This window comes from Yarrowia lipolytica, chromosome 1B (genome assembly GCF_001761485.1).
Source record: "Yarrowia lipolytica chromosome 1B, complete sequence".
Taxonomy (NCBI): Eukaryota; Fungi; Ascomycota; class Dipodascomycetes; order Dipodascales; genus Yarrowia; species Yarrowia lipolytica.
The window spans coordinates 1,818,677-1,834,182 of NC_090771.1; the positions used below are offsets into that span (position 1 = coordinate 1,818,677).

At 48.2% G+C, this 15,506-nt stretch overlaps 8 protein-coding genes across 8 annotated transcripts; 5 read left to right on the forward strand and 3 right to left on the reverse strand.

The window, feature by feature from the left end:
• Nucleotides 1-422: 422 nt before the first annotated feature.
• On the forward strand, nucleotides 423-1,217 carry YALI1_B18190g (uncharacterized protein; the record flags this gene model as incomplete). The annotated part of the gene is made up of 1 exon (XM_500848.3): nucleotides 423-1,217. The coding sequence occupies one exon, from the start codon at nucleotides 423-425 to the stop codon at nucleotides 1,215-1,217; it is 795 nt and encodes a 264-aa protein (XP_500848.1).
• Nucleotides 1,218-1,607: 390 nt separating this feature from the next.
• On the reverse strand, nucleotides 1,608-1,874 carry YALI1_B18205g (uncharacterized protein; the record flags this gene model as incomplete). Its single annotated transcript, XM_500849.3, has 1 exon — nucleotides 1,608-1,874. The coding sequence occupies one exon, from the start codon at nucleotides 1,872-1,874 to the stop codon at nucleotides 1,608-1,610; it is 267 nt and encodes an 88-aa protein (XP_500849.1).
• Nucleotides 1,875-2,082: 208 nt separating this feature from the next.
• Nucleotides 2,083-3,651, forward strand: YALI1_B18207g (uncharacterized protein; the record flags this gene model as incomplete). The annotated part of the gene is made up of 1 exon (XM_500850.3): nucleotides 2,083-3,651. One exon carries the CDS (start codon nucleotides 2,083-2,085, stop codon nucleotides 3,649-3,651), a length of 1,569 nt encoding a protein of 522 aa, XP_500850.1.
• Nucleotides 3,652-4,967: 1,316 nt separating this feature from the next.
• On the forward strand, nucleotides 4,968-5,987 carry YALI1_B18236g (uncharacterized protein; the record flags this gene model as incomplete). The annotated part of the gene is made up of 1 exon (XM_500851.1): nucleotides 4,968-5,987. One exon carries the CDS (start codon nucleotides 4,968-4,970, stop codon nucleotides 5,985-5,987), a length of 1,020 nt encoding a protein of 339 aa, XP_500851.1.
• Nucleotides 5,988-6,163: 176 nt separating this feature from the next.
• On the reverse strand, nucleotides 6,164-7,393 carry YALI1_B18260g (uncharacterized protein; the record flags this gene model as incomplete). Its single annotated transcript, XM_500852.1, has 1 exon — nucleotides 6,164-7,393. The coding sequence occupies one exon, from the start codon at nucleotides 7,391-7,393 to the stop codon at nucleotides 6,164-6,166; it is 1,230 nt and encodes a 409-aa protein (XP_500852.1).
• Nucleotides 7,394-7,899: 506 nt separating this feature from the next.
• On the forward strand, nucleotides 7,900-8,722 carry YALI1_B18265g (uncharacterized protein; the record flags this gene model as incomplete). The annotated part of the gene is made up of 2 exons (XM_500853.3): nucleotides 7,900-8,166; nucleotides 8,630-8,722. The coding sequence occupies 2 exons, from the start codon at nucleotides 7,900-7,902 to the stop codon at nucleotides 8,720-8,722; spliced, it is 360 nt and encodes a 119-aa protein (XP_500853.2).
• Nucleotides 8,723-9,107: 385 nt separating this feature from the next.
• Nucleotides 9,108-10,526, reverse strand: YALI1_B18292g (uncharacterized protein; the record flags this gene model as incomplete). The annotated part of the gene is made up of 1 exon (XM_500854.2): nucleotides 9,108-10,526. One exon carries the CDS (start codon nucleotides 10,524-10,526, stop codon nucleotides 9,108-9,110), a length of 1,419 nt encoding a protein of 472 aa, XP_500854.2.
• Nucleotides 10,527-12,521: 1,995 nt separating this feature from the next.
• On the forward strand, nucleotides 12,522-14,081 carry YALI1_B18311g (uncharacterized protein; the record flags this gene model as incomplete). Its single annotated transcript, XM_500855.1, has 1 exon — nucleotides 12,522-14,081. The coding sequence occupies one exon, from the start codon at nucleotides 12,522-12,524 to the stop codon at nucleotides 14,079-14,081; it is 1,560 nt and encodes a 519-aa protein (XP_500855.1).
• Nucleotides 14,082-15,506: the final 1,425 nt, after the last annotated feature.

Genomic DNA, 15,506 nt, shown 5'->3' on the forward strand with positions numbered 1-15,506 from the left:
GCAAAGGGCTTCCAGTTCACATGTTTCCCAGATGTGGGCGCTTTTTGGTCCTCTTTCGGCCCCGCTGTCGCTCAGTGCTACCAGGATATACACACTGTACTCAGCCCTGTTCAACTTAGACCACAGAGTTCGGCATATGGTGGGATCCGTCTTATGCAGGTCCATGTACAGACAGGCCCCAACGGATATATAGTGGAGTCGGGCCGTACTTGTAAGGTGTATGAGCGTGTATTTTTTCACCGCGTGTACGGCTCTTTCAAAAAAACACGTTTGAATCGCCACTTCTTCACCTTTAACGCGCTTTGTCTTTGTGTCGAGCTCCACAAGCCCCCTGAAGACAGATCTTCCAAACAAAAGGTAATTCGCACATCTCCAACAAACAACACTATTTTCGACCGTCTAAAGAGCCACAAAAACAGCAAATGTCGTCCCTCAAGCGACTCAGCTACTACCGCACATCCGAGTCCGCCAACCCGAGCAGCTTCGAGTTCATCGAAACGGCGGAATCCGCACAACCAGACGTCCACATCAAGGTGGTGGTGGTAGGAGATGGAGGCTGTGGAAAAACATGTCTGCTGGTGTCGTACTCGCAGGGTGTCTTTCCCGAGCGATATATACCGACGGTCTTTGAGAACTACATAACCACGCTCAAGGGGCCCAAAGGAGAGATTATCGAGCTGGCGTTATGGGACACAGCAGGACAGGAGGAGTACGACCGGCTCAGACCACTCTCGTACCCAGACGTGGATGTGCTGCTGGTGTGCTACAGCGTGGACTCGCCGTCATCGTTTGAAAACGTGGCCGAAAAGTGGTTCCCTGAGGTGACGCATTTCTGTCCAGACACGCCAGTGGTGCTGGTATGTCTCAAAACCGATCTCAGAGCCGATTCCACATCCGCCCATTATCTCAAAGCTCAGGGACTGAGCCACATCACGCCGACGCAGGGCAAATCCATGGCACAGAGACTCGGAGTGTACAAATACATGGAGTGCTCATCAAAGGACATGTCTGGCGTTAGAGAGGTGTTTGCAGTCGCCATGGGAGCGGTGCTGAAGGAAAAAGGGAGATCAAAGAGAACCAAACCTGTGCGATCACAAAGTAAAGGGGCAGCGGCAGCAGCAGCGTCAGCCACACGTCCAAAATTACAATCCAGACCAGCCTCGGAACCGATCGAGAAGAAGAAGAAGAAGAAACGACACCAGTGCTTGGTGTTGTAGAAAGCATCAACCACAGCTAACAAGGGGTGATATAGTAATGCATTATGATGAGAAGGATACAAGAGGGCGCGACGTCTGTGTAACGGCAATGAACGGTAGCAGCCGTATTATTATATGTACGAGTACATATAATGTAGGAGTTGTGTGGTAGCTCTACTTGTGCATACTGTGCCAGTGGCCCAGTTCATCTACGGAGGTACAAACTGTAGAGTAGAATTTTTAATCCTACAAGTAGATACTTGTACTATAGACCTAGATCACATAACTCGAAATCTGAAAACCGGCCATTTACTCATCTCAAAGCACTCATCAGTTCATTAGAATACATTTATAAATAATCGTCTGCAAGTCCATCAGGCCCTTACTCGTAACTCGCAACTCCAAATTACACTACTCTTTGGTAGTGTCTACCTCGATGTCTCCGTCCTCCGTCTTCACCAGATCCTCATTCACGGTGTTGTAAAAGTGGCTCCACATTTCTGCGAGCTCTTCAGACTTTTGAGACAGGCCCACAGTGTGTTCCAACGAACGGTTCAGCGCGTTCAGGTTGTTGAGCACGTCTTCCATGCTGGCCGAGATGTTTTTGATGTACTGGTCCCGTTGTCGCTCGAAATAAGACCGTTTGTCTTCCGTAGGAAACATGCTGACTCTGCTCATGTTTTTTTTACAGGGCTTCCAGAGGAACTTGAGTGTCGTTCAGGAATACTTGTAGTTGTGATAACGCGTTTCACGGTGTCTTTGCACTTCGAAGTCCACTGCATATCGGAACTCTAAGTGTTCGAAAAGATCATAACTCTAAATATTGCATCCTCCCTCAATTACTGTATCACCATCAAAAGGCTGAGCTCACCCCCACAACGACATAATGGGCCTGGCTGACGAAATTCTGGCCGATTTTGGCTCCAGCGACGAAGAAAATGAAGAGGTGGACGAGGTGATGGAAGATGCGACTTCCCAGATCCCAACTGAAGTCATTGCAACCGAAACCACAGAACCTCTGTCGCCTACTCCACTCAATAACATCAACCTGGACCTGCTGGGGTCCACCAACTCGGCAGCAATGGTCCCCAGACTTCTGCCACAACTCAGAAGCATTTCTCTGTACGAAAGTGGTGCCACTCAGTCAACTCTCGCACTCACATCAAATCTAGAAGAGAATCCAGAGTACCATGTGATTGTGGGAGCAAACGAGTACTCGGTGGAAATCGACAACGCAGTAGCTGAGCTGCACAACTTCATCGCCACTAGATACAGCCAGCGGTACCCCGAGCTCAGATCACTCATCGCCAACCCACTACAGCATGCACAGGTAGTGGCCATTCTTGGAAACGATCCCGCAGCAGTGGCAAAGTCAGATAGCCCGCACTTAAAACAGGTGGTGCACAAGTCAGTGATGATGACTATTACCATGACTGTGGACCAAGGGGGACGACGACTCTCGGACGTTGAGATGGCCACTATAAACGAAGCTTGTAAGCTACTGATAGCATTGGACGCTGCTAAGCGCCAAATCACTAACTATGTCTCCTCGAAACTGAACCTCGTTGCACCCAATACGGCCATTCTGATTGGTGCTCATTGTGCAGCTCAGATTCTTGGATTTGTGGGTGGTCTCAACGGTCTGGCAAAGACCCCCTCTTGCAACATACCTTCTCTAGGAGCTAAGCGAGAGACTGCGGTGGGGTTTGGACAAGCACAAAGACAGCAGGGTTACTTGTATTACTCGGATGTGGTACAACAGAGTCCTGCTGATATCAGAAAGCAGGCCATGCGAATGTTGTCAGCCAAGCTAGTACTTGCAGCCCGTTTGGATGCCTCTAGAGCATCTACAGATGGATCGTTCGGATCTAAAATGCGAGAGGAGATTGAAGGAAAGTTGCAGAAACTAGCAGAGCCCCCGGAGATAAAGGGAGTCAAGGCCCTACCTGTTCCTATCGACAAACCCTCAAAGAAGCGAGGTGGAAAGCGGATCAGAAAGTTCAAGGAGCAGTTCAAGCAGAGTGAAATGGCTGCTGCTGCCAACCGAATGGCGTTCGGAGAGGCCGAAAAGACTGTGGACGTTTACGGAGAGACCGTGGGTCTGGGAATGTTGGATTCTGCTGCTGGCCTGGGATCAGCTCGAAGAGTTGAAGCTGATTCCAAGACCCGTGCAAGAATGTCCAAGGGGGCTCGATCGCGTTTGGAGATGCTCAAGAACCGTCCCAAACCTATGATCGACGGTCTTCAGTCGTCTTTGTCTGTTACGGCGCAGTCTATGGAGCTTAGTAAACCCAAGGGACCCAAGACGGCCACCCAGGATAACAAATTCTTTGCCTCAGGCACGTTCACACAGCTGGAGAGGGGCAGCGGATTGCAACTAGGCCCTAAGCGAAAAGCTGACGAGCAGAAGGACCGTGGCACTACCAAGAAGTTGAAGGAGGGTGATGGAAACTGATACTGCTTCAGCATGTAACATAAATGATAATTTATTGACCCTACCTATAGCGTACGCGCGACTAATGATGTGCGACACATATACACGTACTCGAATATATGACTGTACCGTACGAATACATACTCGTACTTACAGCCGTTATCGACACATGCTATACGTGCATACTCGTCTGGTACAACAGCTTCTCTACGCAGACAGATCAGCATATTGGCAGCATTGCAGCGGTACGACAAAGAACGTATTTTATAAAAAAATACGAGATGAAATATACGAGTATTTCACTACTGCAACACTTCTCGCTCTCTCTTTCCTTGCTTCTCATTCCTGTGTGCCCAAAATCCAACCAACGCCCCCCTCCATTCAACTCTCAACTAATGTGCGTTAGACTCATCCAACTATAATATGCTGCATTCAGGGCCCTCTATTTCTCAAGTCAAGGAGCTGACCGTGTGTCGTGAGGGAAGCCATAAAAGGTACACATGCCGCCTAAACAGAGGTTCGAGGTATTATGAGGGGGTGGTGTTTTCCTTTTCAAAATTCCGCGTATTTTCATTCATTTATCATATGTACTGTACAGTATGTACTTTCTGATGGGTGGTTCCTCCGGCAACGGCAGTGTAGCTTCTTTACTTCCGTGCCCTATGCTTACAGTAAATACAGTATATGCTTGGTTCATAATGCGGCAAATAAGCTGCCGATGGGAACAGGGTGTGGAGAGAGAGAGAGAGAGAGAGAGAGAAAGGAGATAAGCAGTTCAGCGGGTCTACAAAAGTATAGCGCGCTACTACTACTACTGTAGTGAGTGTTTAGAGTCGAAAATGTGAATCAAAGTCCCAAGTCAAGACTTGTACTAACCCCCAAGACGTCACACGCATAATGATCAGTGTACTGCTCAGTATTTTCCATTCTTAATAAAGCTCTCCAATGAAACGGGTTTAAACTGGAAAAGACATGAGGTTGGACGCTGCCAAATCCGAATTAAATTTGTGCGAGCGCACACCTCGTATTTCTGACTTTTTATAACTGGCTTTTTGAACGTGCCACTCGCACCTTGTGGAGTAAACAGAGGGATAACTGGGTGGTGTAGTTTAGAGGCGAGGAAACAGAGATTACCAACTGACTCAGAATCAAAATCTCACCAAGGTGGTGAGCACCCTACCCCTCCAACCCAACCAATACCTCAGATTTCGGACTCCGTCGATCTTGGGCCCACGAGCAACTTCGCACATCGCGCTGGAGTCTAACTCTGCCTCCTCAAACTCTCGAGAGATATATAGCTGTGGCGTGGGTCTGGAAGTTTGTAGTCTCTGAACGAAATGCGAGCCTGGGTGACGACTTTTGTGCTTTCGACCATAATTCAGGGAGTTGCGGCGGGCACTCCTTCGGCTCAAGAGCTGGGTCTTACTAAAGACCAGTGGTACGACTGGCTCAATGCACATTATGGATTGTACAGTTTCATGCCCGATTACGACTCCAACTTGGCCGGCCTCGTGCTGTTCGCCTTCATTCTGTTGACCCACCTGGCTCTCGGCGCCTTCTGGCGCCAGTGGTGGTTTGGAGTCTGTGTGTCTTGTGGTTGCGTGCTCGAGTTTCTGGGATTCCTAGGTCGATTCTTGTCACGAGAGATCTCAGTCGAAGACGAGTCCTATTACATTATGCAAATCGTGTGTCTGACACTCGCTCCGGCCTTTGTCATGGCAGGTGTTTACTGCATTCTGGCGAAGCTGGTGGTTGTCTATGGAGAGTCTTACTCAAGACTGGGTCCTATCGTCTACACAATCATCTTTGTGGTCGGAGACTGGGTCTCGATCATCATTCAGGCCGTGGGAGGAGGTCTGGCAGCGACCCAAGGCAATTCGGACTCGGGAACTTGGATCATGGTCGCCGGTATCGCGTTCCAGGTGCTCGTCATGTCAATCTTCTTCCTCTTCTACTTTGAATTCCTTTTCCGAGTTTACACGGGCAGAAGAAACCCAGAGGTACTTGATAGTCAGGCTCATAGACCTGATATCGAGGAGCTCAAGAAGGGCAAGAAGTTACCTATCTTCATTGTAGGCCAGACGATTGCTATTATTCTCATCTACACCCGTTCCATCTACCGAATCATCGAACTAGCCGGAGGATGGCACGGACGGCTGGTCATCAACGAGGTGTATATGCTGGTGCTCGACGGTCTGATGATGGTGCTAGCAACATACCTACTGGCCATCTTCCACCCCGGCTTCATGTTTGGACGAGTGCCCATGAAAGCAAACCTGCACAAGAAGAAGCTGTCAAACATGAAGGAGGAAGACCTCAACTCGAGCCACAATGACGAAGAACGTGTCGAGTGGTAATTGCATTATAGATTGTATGATAAATTATTTAATTGAGTGATCCATATTGAATGTAGGTCTACAGGTACTTGTATCATGTATTTCTTTTCTGCTACGTTTCATAATCCTTGTAGTTTCATGATACAGAATAAATTAATGTCATCATCGTCTCATCTCTCATCGACAGCAACACCTTACTAATCTTTCACCTTCCAAACATGCAACAAGGAATTAAATGCAACACTTCCAATCACACCCTCCAGACTGCGATTCCATCCCACCTCGGTCACCTTCTCCGTGTGTCCAGCGTGCACAAACAGCTTTTCCGAGCCGTCTTTCTGACCTATCTTGGAAATGTCCCAGATGATGGCCCGTTTATCTTCAGATCCAGACACCAGCAGTCGAGGATTATGCGGGGACCAATCCAACGAGCCCACAGGCCCCTCGTGACCTACCAGTCGGCCAATAGGGGTCTGTGAAGTGGATTTGATGTCCCACAAGTTGACGATGCCGTCCTCTCCAGACGTCGCGACCACCCGATTGTTAAACGGGCTGAAGGCGACAGATAAAGATGCGGTTCTCGTGTCTGTCTCATAAACTGTGCTGTTGTCAGTTGTATCGATCACATACAACTTCTGATCGTCTCCAACACTTGCAAATAGAGTCTTTTCAGAAGGATGCCAAGTGACGTCGTTGACAGAGCCCTGATGATGTATGAAGACTTGTTTGGGAGCAATAGTCACCATCTTGCCATCAGAGCGGCTCTTGTAGTCGTTAACCAGATCCCACAGTGCCACAGTTCCGTCTGAAGAGCATGTTAGCAGCTTCCCTCGATCTTTTGTGTTCCAAGACAGGCTCCAGCCCTCAGAATTGTGATGACACAGAGTCGCATCAGCCTTGCATTCGTCGTTGGATGGGTTGGCTGGATGCTTGGACTTGTCGAACATGAGCACGGATCCATCTGCTCCTATCGTAGCGATGATGTTTGGGTTCTGGGGCATGTATCTGACTCTGTTGACTTCTCCGAGCACAGATATGTTTTGTGACACATTTATTCCTGCGTGTGGATGACCCTGGTAGCCGCCAATCTCCTCCGTCAGCGCAGAGTAGTCCTGCAGGCTGAGCGTCTCGTCGTTTTTGGGGATCTTAACTTCTCCAAGTCGAATAACCTCCGGGGTGTCTGTATAGCTCGACGTGAGGAACCGGTGGGCCGTGACAGAGGCATTCTTGGGCGTGTCGAGATCGGGGAACCACTGGAATGACAATGCTGGGCTCGGAAGCATCTGTGACATGAACAACGAGTATAGCTGGGGGGCGTTTTTCTTCCAAATTCGATAGTTCTCGTACGAGAGCAGCTGTTCGGGCGACAGTTTGGGCGTCACGTCGTCCTCGCAAGTCTGTGGCAGTTCCCTAGCTTCTGTGTCCATTGCTGTGTCGTGTGTATTGTGCGATATGTTTCCAGTTGTGAATCAGTTTTAGTCAAATGAAATATGCGTGAAATGGACGCGTCTCTCAGGAGCTTAATAAGAGGTACAGTGGGGTCGTGAATGAGGTCAGTCCGACATACGAAATAAATGGGGTAAAATTAGGATAATTGTAATTACGATATTATTGTTCCATTAATTCTTTTTAATTTGATTTCATTTTTCTTTTGACTGTTCTTTTCTGGTATCAGTGCTGTGCTGCTTTCTTCAATAATGATTAGAGAGTATATTATTGTCATTACAGAGTATTTATACTTGCAGGTACATTTATCAAAAATATTCAAAAACCACAATGAATACTCCAGCCGCTCTGTAATTTTCCCCTAAATTATCCAATTTTTCTATCGTCTTCCGGTCAACCATCAGTGTCGTACGCACGCACGAACCCCAGTGACGCACTTCACCACTTGCAACTTAATTTACTACTTGTAGACCACAACATCCCCAACATGACCGAAATGGACCCGAACGAAGAGCCATTTTCTACACAAGATATACCCGAGCTGGTGGAGGAGGAGTCGGACGAGCAGCTGACAGAGGAAGGCGAACAGTACGCCCCTGGGCCGCGCATAACCTTTTCAATGCCTGCTATTGGCCGTTTTCTAGGCCGATGTTGCATCAATCTGGTCCTGCCCTTCATCAACGGCATGATGATGGGCTTTGGAGAGCTCGTAGCCCATGAAATCGGCTTTGCATGGGGCATGAGCGGTGCTAGAGTGAGTATAATGAACAGGCTGATGAGAAGAATGTGATGCTGTGAACAGTGGCGATTGCATTGAACGGCTGTGGTCGTTTGAGATACACTTCATTTTTCTTGCCGACGTGACGTCGTTGCTATTGCTTGATGTGACGAGAACTTGGTTCTTTTTTCTCTGGTGTTGCTCTGGCTTCTGAATGACCATAATGTGAGCCTCTTACACGAGGATCAGGCACGGCATGGCTATCTGAGAGAGTCGCAGCAGCAAGGCTGAAATATGGACCACATAAAAGTGAGGAGAGTAAGACACCTCGTCCATGCTTGCACCTGGACCGCCCGAATACTTCCTACAGTCGCTTATCTAGTGAATTCGTCGGTATCGCCAACTTACTGGCCACAGATATGAACTGGGCCTGGTCTCACATGAAGTGCTCACACCCTCATTGCGACATCTTGATGCCACCACACACATCCTAACTCAGGTGCGACGAAAACGAGTGGCCCCCGGAGTGGAGGAGGTTCACGAAGACGAAACGCAGCCCGACGGGCAACGACGACTGTTACTGCAGTCTTAACCGATAGATTGATGCATTTTACAAATATATTATGACTGGATAGGGACGAAGGGTTCTGTAGTGTCCCGGCTATTAAGGCTTGATGGAAAGCATTGGGACGACCACGAGAATGTCCCCACTGGCTTTGAAAGTGATCTCCCTCCAACCTCATTTCGTGTCAATCATGAAACTACAACAGGTACCAGCACTTCTACGACACAGGAGAGATACCTGGGCATGTCATACCCACACCAAAGGCGTACTGATGGCTGCATGGCACAAGGTGCTAAAGAGGCTTAGGATTGTTACTGTGTTTACAGTATGTACAGTATACAGTGACGACTACATCTCTCTACATTTCATCCGGTTTTGTTAACAGTACACAATATTAATTCTGATTTGCGGTTTAGACCATGGGCTCAGCGTCCCGCTTGGCGACGGTGGGCTCTCGGCTCATGGATGGGGAGTTGCCCCAGAGAGAGTCCTCCATGTTTTCGACCTTCTCTGACAGATCCTTGACATCAGTTCCGAGCATCTCTTCCTCAGCAGTGACTCGCAGCTTGAGACCAGGAATGTGGTCAACCACGAAACAGATGATGTAGGTGAGGACGAAGGACCAGGCGACACAGGTGGTGACAGCGGCGAGCTCGTGGCCCAGTTGGACCCAGTTGTGCTTGATCCAGCCTCCTGGAATATCTTCCTGGGCCCAGGCAGGGTCGGCAAAGAAGGCAGTGCAGATAGATCCCATGATTCCGCCAATTGCGTGGATGTTAAAGGATCGGATAGTATCGTCAATGCCAATCCACTGGTTGATATTGGACAGAGAGCAGCAGACTCCAGCAGTGATGATAGCTCCAACAACAGAGAACCATGGAGAGATGTATCCACAGGAAGGAGTGATGGCCACTAGACCACAGATGACTCCCTCACAAAGACCGACGAGAGACACCCGTCCGTATCGCCACTTGTCGACGGCGGCAAAGATGATACCGCCAGTGCAGGCAGAAAGCTGGGTGTTCAGCATGATGTATCCAGTTCGAGAGCTGACAGCCAACAAGGTGCCTGAGTTGAAGAAGAGCCATCCGTACCAGATGAGCAGAGTTCCAAGCAGAACCAGAGTGGGGTTATGGGGTTTGGCACGGGCAAGCATAGAGGCCTCTCCGTTGTCATCAATTCGCTTTCCTAGGTACAGTGCGTAGGCAAGAGCACCCGTTCCACTGGCGATGTGGACGGGTCCTCCTCCAGCAAAGTCAAGGACTCCCATGGCGTTGAGCCAGCCGTCCTCGGCCCAGAACCAGTACGAGAGAGGACAGTAGACGACCGTAGCGAAGATGAAGCCGACAATCTGTGATGAAATGAGTCTACCTCGCTCAGCGATGGCACCAGCGAAAATCTGGACTGTGCAGACAACAAAGAAGGCGGAGAAGATGAAATGAACAGAAGTGGGGATTCCCTCCTCCTCGAGCTGGTCGAGAGAAAGCTCGTCATGGCTAGTAGGGCTACCCATCATGAAAGCCAGACTCAGGTTACCAAGCATCTTGCCATTGGGAACGTTACCCAGAGAGTAGCCCCAGATCCACCATTGAAGACAGATGACACAGGTTGTGAGTACACTTTGGGCGACGATAGTGAGTGCGTTCTTGCGTCTGATCATGCCGGCATACAGCATTCCAATACCTGGGGTGATGAGCGACACGCCCACTGCACACACAAGAATGTATGCTGTGTCGACATACGATTTTATTTGCGCCGCAGTAAGAGTTTCCACGGGGGCTTCTGAGTCCATTTTGTTTGTAGTTGTGAGACGGTTGTTGTTCTCTAGCATCCACAATCATCTCCATTATATATATTGTTACTCGTTCTCGTGTTGTGGCTAGTGGACGTGCCCAGACTTGTGCTTATCAGCATGTCTTGGCAAGATAAGAGCTGACATAAACCATCTAGCTGTTCAGGAGTAAACAGATGAGGGTTAAAAGGATTCCTAAGCACTATAGAAGAGACGATTGCATATCTATAGCGGCCTTGAATATATCGGCCTTGAAACTTCAGACCTTTCCACAGACAGAGTTGAAAGTGTCATCAGTTACTCTCTGGACACTCTAACCTACGCCACATCGTAGTAGTAGTAGTTCTAAAAAGGGGGTGAATTAAGACGGATTCTTGTAAGCCATATGACAAGTATTGCCCCACATACTCCCCTGTAAAGCTTTCCTGTAAGCGTCACCGATCTTGGCTGGGCTCTTGGCCGCAGTTCTGATTGGACGTGATAGGAAGCATCTCATTAGCGTCGATAAGATAAGGTGGAGAGTGTGGCTTGAGTGTGACATTGACGTGGATAACAAGACGGAAAAGTACGAGAAGGGGTCTGTCAGGGCAGCCATTGGTTGGATAAACCTGATATCCCGTTCTTCTTGGTCTGGAGGGGAATAAAATGGTGTTGTATTTAGAAATTGATGCTTGTCTTACTCCGGCATCGGCGAGATTCGGATATTGGGGTGAGGGTGAACAACAGCCTGTACTCAATGAAATTATCGGCACTAAATGTAAGTACAGTACATACCTCATTTTTCGTACAGTACTTACATGATCATGGGTGGAAGTGTTAATCAAGCTACAGTATAATGTGATATCTTTTGGTTTGGCTTTGCTTCTTGCGATCCATTACATCGCAATCGACTATGAATGATTTCGAGTTTGCCAGAAACATAACCAAGAGAACTATGAACTTCATACTGTAGTGACATAAGTACAGGAAGGCATATTTAGATACTCAGATTGAGCTCTTCTGTTTCTACTGAATTGTTTCTCATTTATTGGTCATTGTTGGTATTTTTTTAGCCGAAAGTATGTGTGAAATGCTAAAATACCTCTCCAAAGAGAAGCCACCTGATATTGATTTCACGCAGTCTCTTTATGAAACAAATTCTTCACAAAGACTCTTGATACTACAAACACCTCTCAGATACCTCTCAACCACCAGTGTTGCTCATGCTGAAGTAGTGATGGCGAATTGTTGATTCCATCTTCCCGACAATCACAGTTCCACAACCACATTCCACAACTCTCTAATACAGTAATAGCCTTTAATGGGCTGTTGTTCCTGAGCCTCTCACCGCCCTGGACCGTTTCCCCCCGTTTGTAGCTCGCTTTTACTGAGACTGTTTCGTCTAAAGCCTTTTCAAATTTATGATTATTCGTCTCGGTCCAACCTTGTGTAAATAGTGTGGAGAAATGATGCTCTATCGGTGCGCATCTGTGCATGATTACATGACCATTTGAGCTGGATATCTCGTGTTTGGTAATGAATCAACAGAAAAGTTTTAAATCATTGGAACACACTACAGTAACCCATGCCACATAAAACGGGCACCGCTCGTATATAAAGAATCGTCCCACTAGCCTTAGGGCTGCCTGGATTCCTTCTCATCACTTGTCGCTTTTAATTGGTAAACAGCGACACTCTATTGGGAGCGTGGGAGAGAAGTAAGCAACATGAAGCCTATATACGAGTATGCAAAGTGGGGCCGTAAGCAAGGACGGAAATGTTGATTTTCACAGACAGGTTGGGGGTTGTTGTCAGTTTTTATTGACGATTATTGATAAGACAGATCGAGGAGAGATATAAACCCTTTCACCCCCCCTCCCAATTGCCCTCGAAGCTGCTCGATCAACTCCTTTCACCACCTCTCTTCGTCCCCATCTTATGTTTAACTTTCACGTTCCTCAATGCACCCCAACCAAACATGGATTTGGATTCAAGCAGGTTATATAGTCAGGGCCTTGCTCTGATTCCCTTTGCACCTCATATTCCTCTCACGCCATGTTGACCAATCTTACGATCGTGCTGATCACCCTTCTGGTGACATATACGGTGCTGACCCGTACGGCTCTGCGGATCCAGCGGGCAAGAAAGGCCAAGCAAATGGGAGCTACTCTTCCTCCTCGAGTTAACAATGGTATTCTGGGATGGTACGGATTGTGGCTCGTGATCCAGAACGCCCGATCCATGAAACTACCCCACACCCTCGGAAAGCGGTTTGCCAATGGACCTACCTGGCTCACTCCTGTGGCTGGTAACGAGCCCATCAACACCATTGATCCCGAGAACGTCAAGGCTATCCTGGCCACTCAGTTCAAGGACTTTTGTCTGGGCATTCGACACAGGGCACTGAGCCCTTCTATCGGAGATGGTATCTTCACTCTGGACGGAGAAGGATGGACCCACTCTCGAGCTCTGCTGCGACCTCAGTTTTCGCGACAGCAGATCTCCCGAGTCCACTCGCTCGAAAGACTCATGCAGATTCTGTTCAAATTGATTCGAAAGGAGAACGGCGAGTACTTTGACCTGCAGAACCTCTTCTTCATGTTTACCCTAGACTCTGCCACCGAGTTTCTTTACGGGGCTTCTGTCGACACTCTGGCCGATCTCCTGGGCGAGCCTGTAGAAGGAGACCACGGGGGAGTCGGCGAGGAGGTCCGAAAGGCCTACCAGCAGAGCATCAACAACGCCCAGGACATCTCCGCTATTCGAACCCGTCTCCAGGGTCTTTACTGGATTGCAGGAAACATCTACCAGCGAAACCTGTATCAAAAGAGTAACAAGGGCGTCAAGGATTTCAGCCAGTTCTTTGTCGACAAGGCTCTCAACACATCCAAGGAAAAGCTCAAGGAAATGGAGGACTCCGACAACTACGTCTTTCTGTACGAGCTTGTCAAGAGCACCCGAAACCCCGTTGTCATTCGAGACCAGCTCATCAACATTCTGGTCGCGGGACGGGATACTACCGCCTCTCTGCTGTCCTTTACCTTCTACACTCTTGGACGAAGACCCGATGTTCTCAAGAAGCTGCGAGCTGCCATTCTGGAGGATTTCGGAACCTCCCCCGACGAGATCACCTTCGAGTCTCTCAAGCGATGTGATTACTTGCGATACGTGCTCAATGAGGTTCTCCGACTATACCCTTCGGTTCCTATCAACGCTCGAAGTGCTACCAGGGACACTACTCTTCCCCGAGGAGGAGGACCTGACGGTAAGCAGCCCGTCTTCGTCTACAAGGGCCAGATGGTGGCCTACTGCGTGTACTGGATGCACCGAGACAAGAAGTACTGGGGTGAAGATGCCCTGGAGTTCAATCCTGATCGATGGGACCCCAAAGTGCAACCACAGAACAAGGGCTGGGAGTACCTGCCGTTCAACGGAGGTCCTCGAATTTGTTTGGGACAGCAATTTGCCCTTACCGAAGCCGGTTATGTGGTGACTCGAATGCTCCAAGAGTTTGATACTGTACATTGCAAGAACCAGAAGGAGGAGGAGCATCCTCCTTATGCTCTTGATTTGACCATGCGCCACGGTGAGGGTGTTTGGGTGTCGATGAAGTAGCTGGATTTAAGCACACGCGGCTTGAAAGGACCGGATATAGAGTGGCTATAGATTATTTTATTGATTAAAAGCGAACATGGTGTGGTACGAGTACTACTTGTACCAGTACGTACAGCACTACAAGTAGCACTCGTGCGAGTATGTACTGTACATTATGTACCATAGCTTTAGCAAGTTTGATAGCAGGCGCCAGACAAGGCTACTTACGGTTTCTGGTACAATTCCACTACGTTGTTCATTTTCGTTGTACTTGTATTGTAGATCTGCATTGCCCATACATAGATAGGCGAGTCCCGAATTCACCTCTCGGTTATAGCACTTAAATGCGTTTGTCTATTGTCTTAGAATTTCGGACTTGGTTTTTCTTTGTCGCCACTTTTTCGATCATCTACACGTACTCGTACAGCACTCCAGCATGAAGTCATGCATATGTATCATCTCAGACCCTTCAGAGGGAAGAGGCATGTACCGTGTACTCTCTTTTAGGTGTTGCTGTAGTGTAATTAACCGGTTGCTCTATTTTTGTTGTAGAATCGATTTAAGGTGGTTACGTAGATACAGTAGATCAAAGCTCTGGTGTTGTATTTGTCAATAGTATTAGCAATTATATAGTAATTACCATTAACCATGCCTGTTAGTAATATGTTGAAGACAACCTCACACATTCCCCCAGCTAAGAATCTCCCTCTGGGCTGTGCTGATGTGCCTCGATGTTACATAGTCAGAGTTTGTGCAGTGTCGATCCATCACCCAAAAGTGTTCCTGCCTAATGGGAATGGGAAGGGGCTCTTTTGAGCTGGCCAGTGAACTGAGATATATATCAATACAGTAAGCAGCGACACAAAATGGCGCAGCAACAGCAATGTAATGTAACATGACGAATGTAGACCTCGCAATTCAATCTTCAATCTTACGACCACTTTCACCACCCAAAACTACGTGCCTCCAAATATTTTCCTCACCGAGACCGAAGTGCGAGCCGTCGCGTATTTGGACATTTCAGCAAACTCTACAGTACCTTCGCCACTGCTCTACTTATAAGTAAATTCTCTTCTATGTTTATATTCACTGCATAACTACAAGCATCGTCATACAAGTGCCGGTACAGTATGTCTCTTCGATTTGGCCCTGCATAATGTGGGGCTATGTGAGATGACGGAGTAATCAACTCCTCCGATATGCGAGGCTGACAGTTGACATTATCACAAGCTGACACTCGACGCCCCCGCAACAAAGGCCTGTTACAAATACATCCGCATCGGCTTCTGTCACAAATACGGCGGGCAACTGCTTGTACGGGAGTTTGAAGGCTCCCTTGTTTGTTAATGTCCTTAAGCGCTTCACTTCATCATATTATACATGGCTGCCAAGAGTATTGCCATTCTCCGTGGTTGCAGCCGGGTTGAAATGTGTTTGAACGCCCTA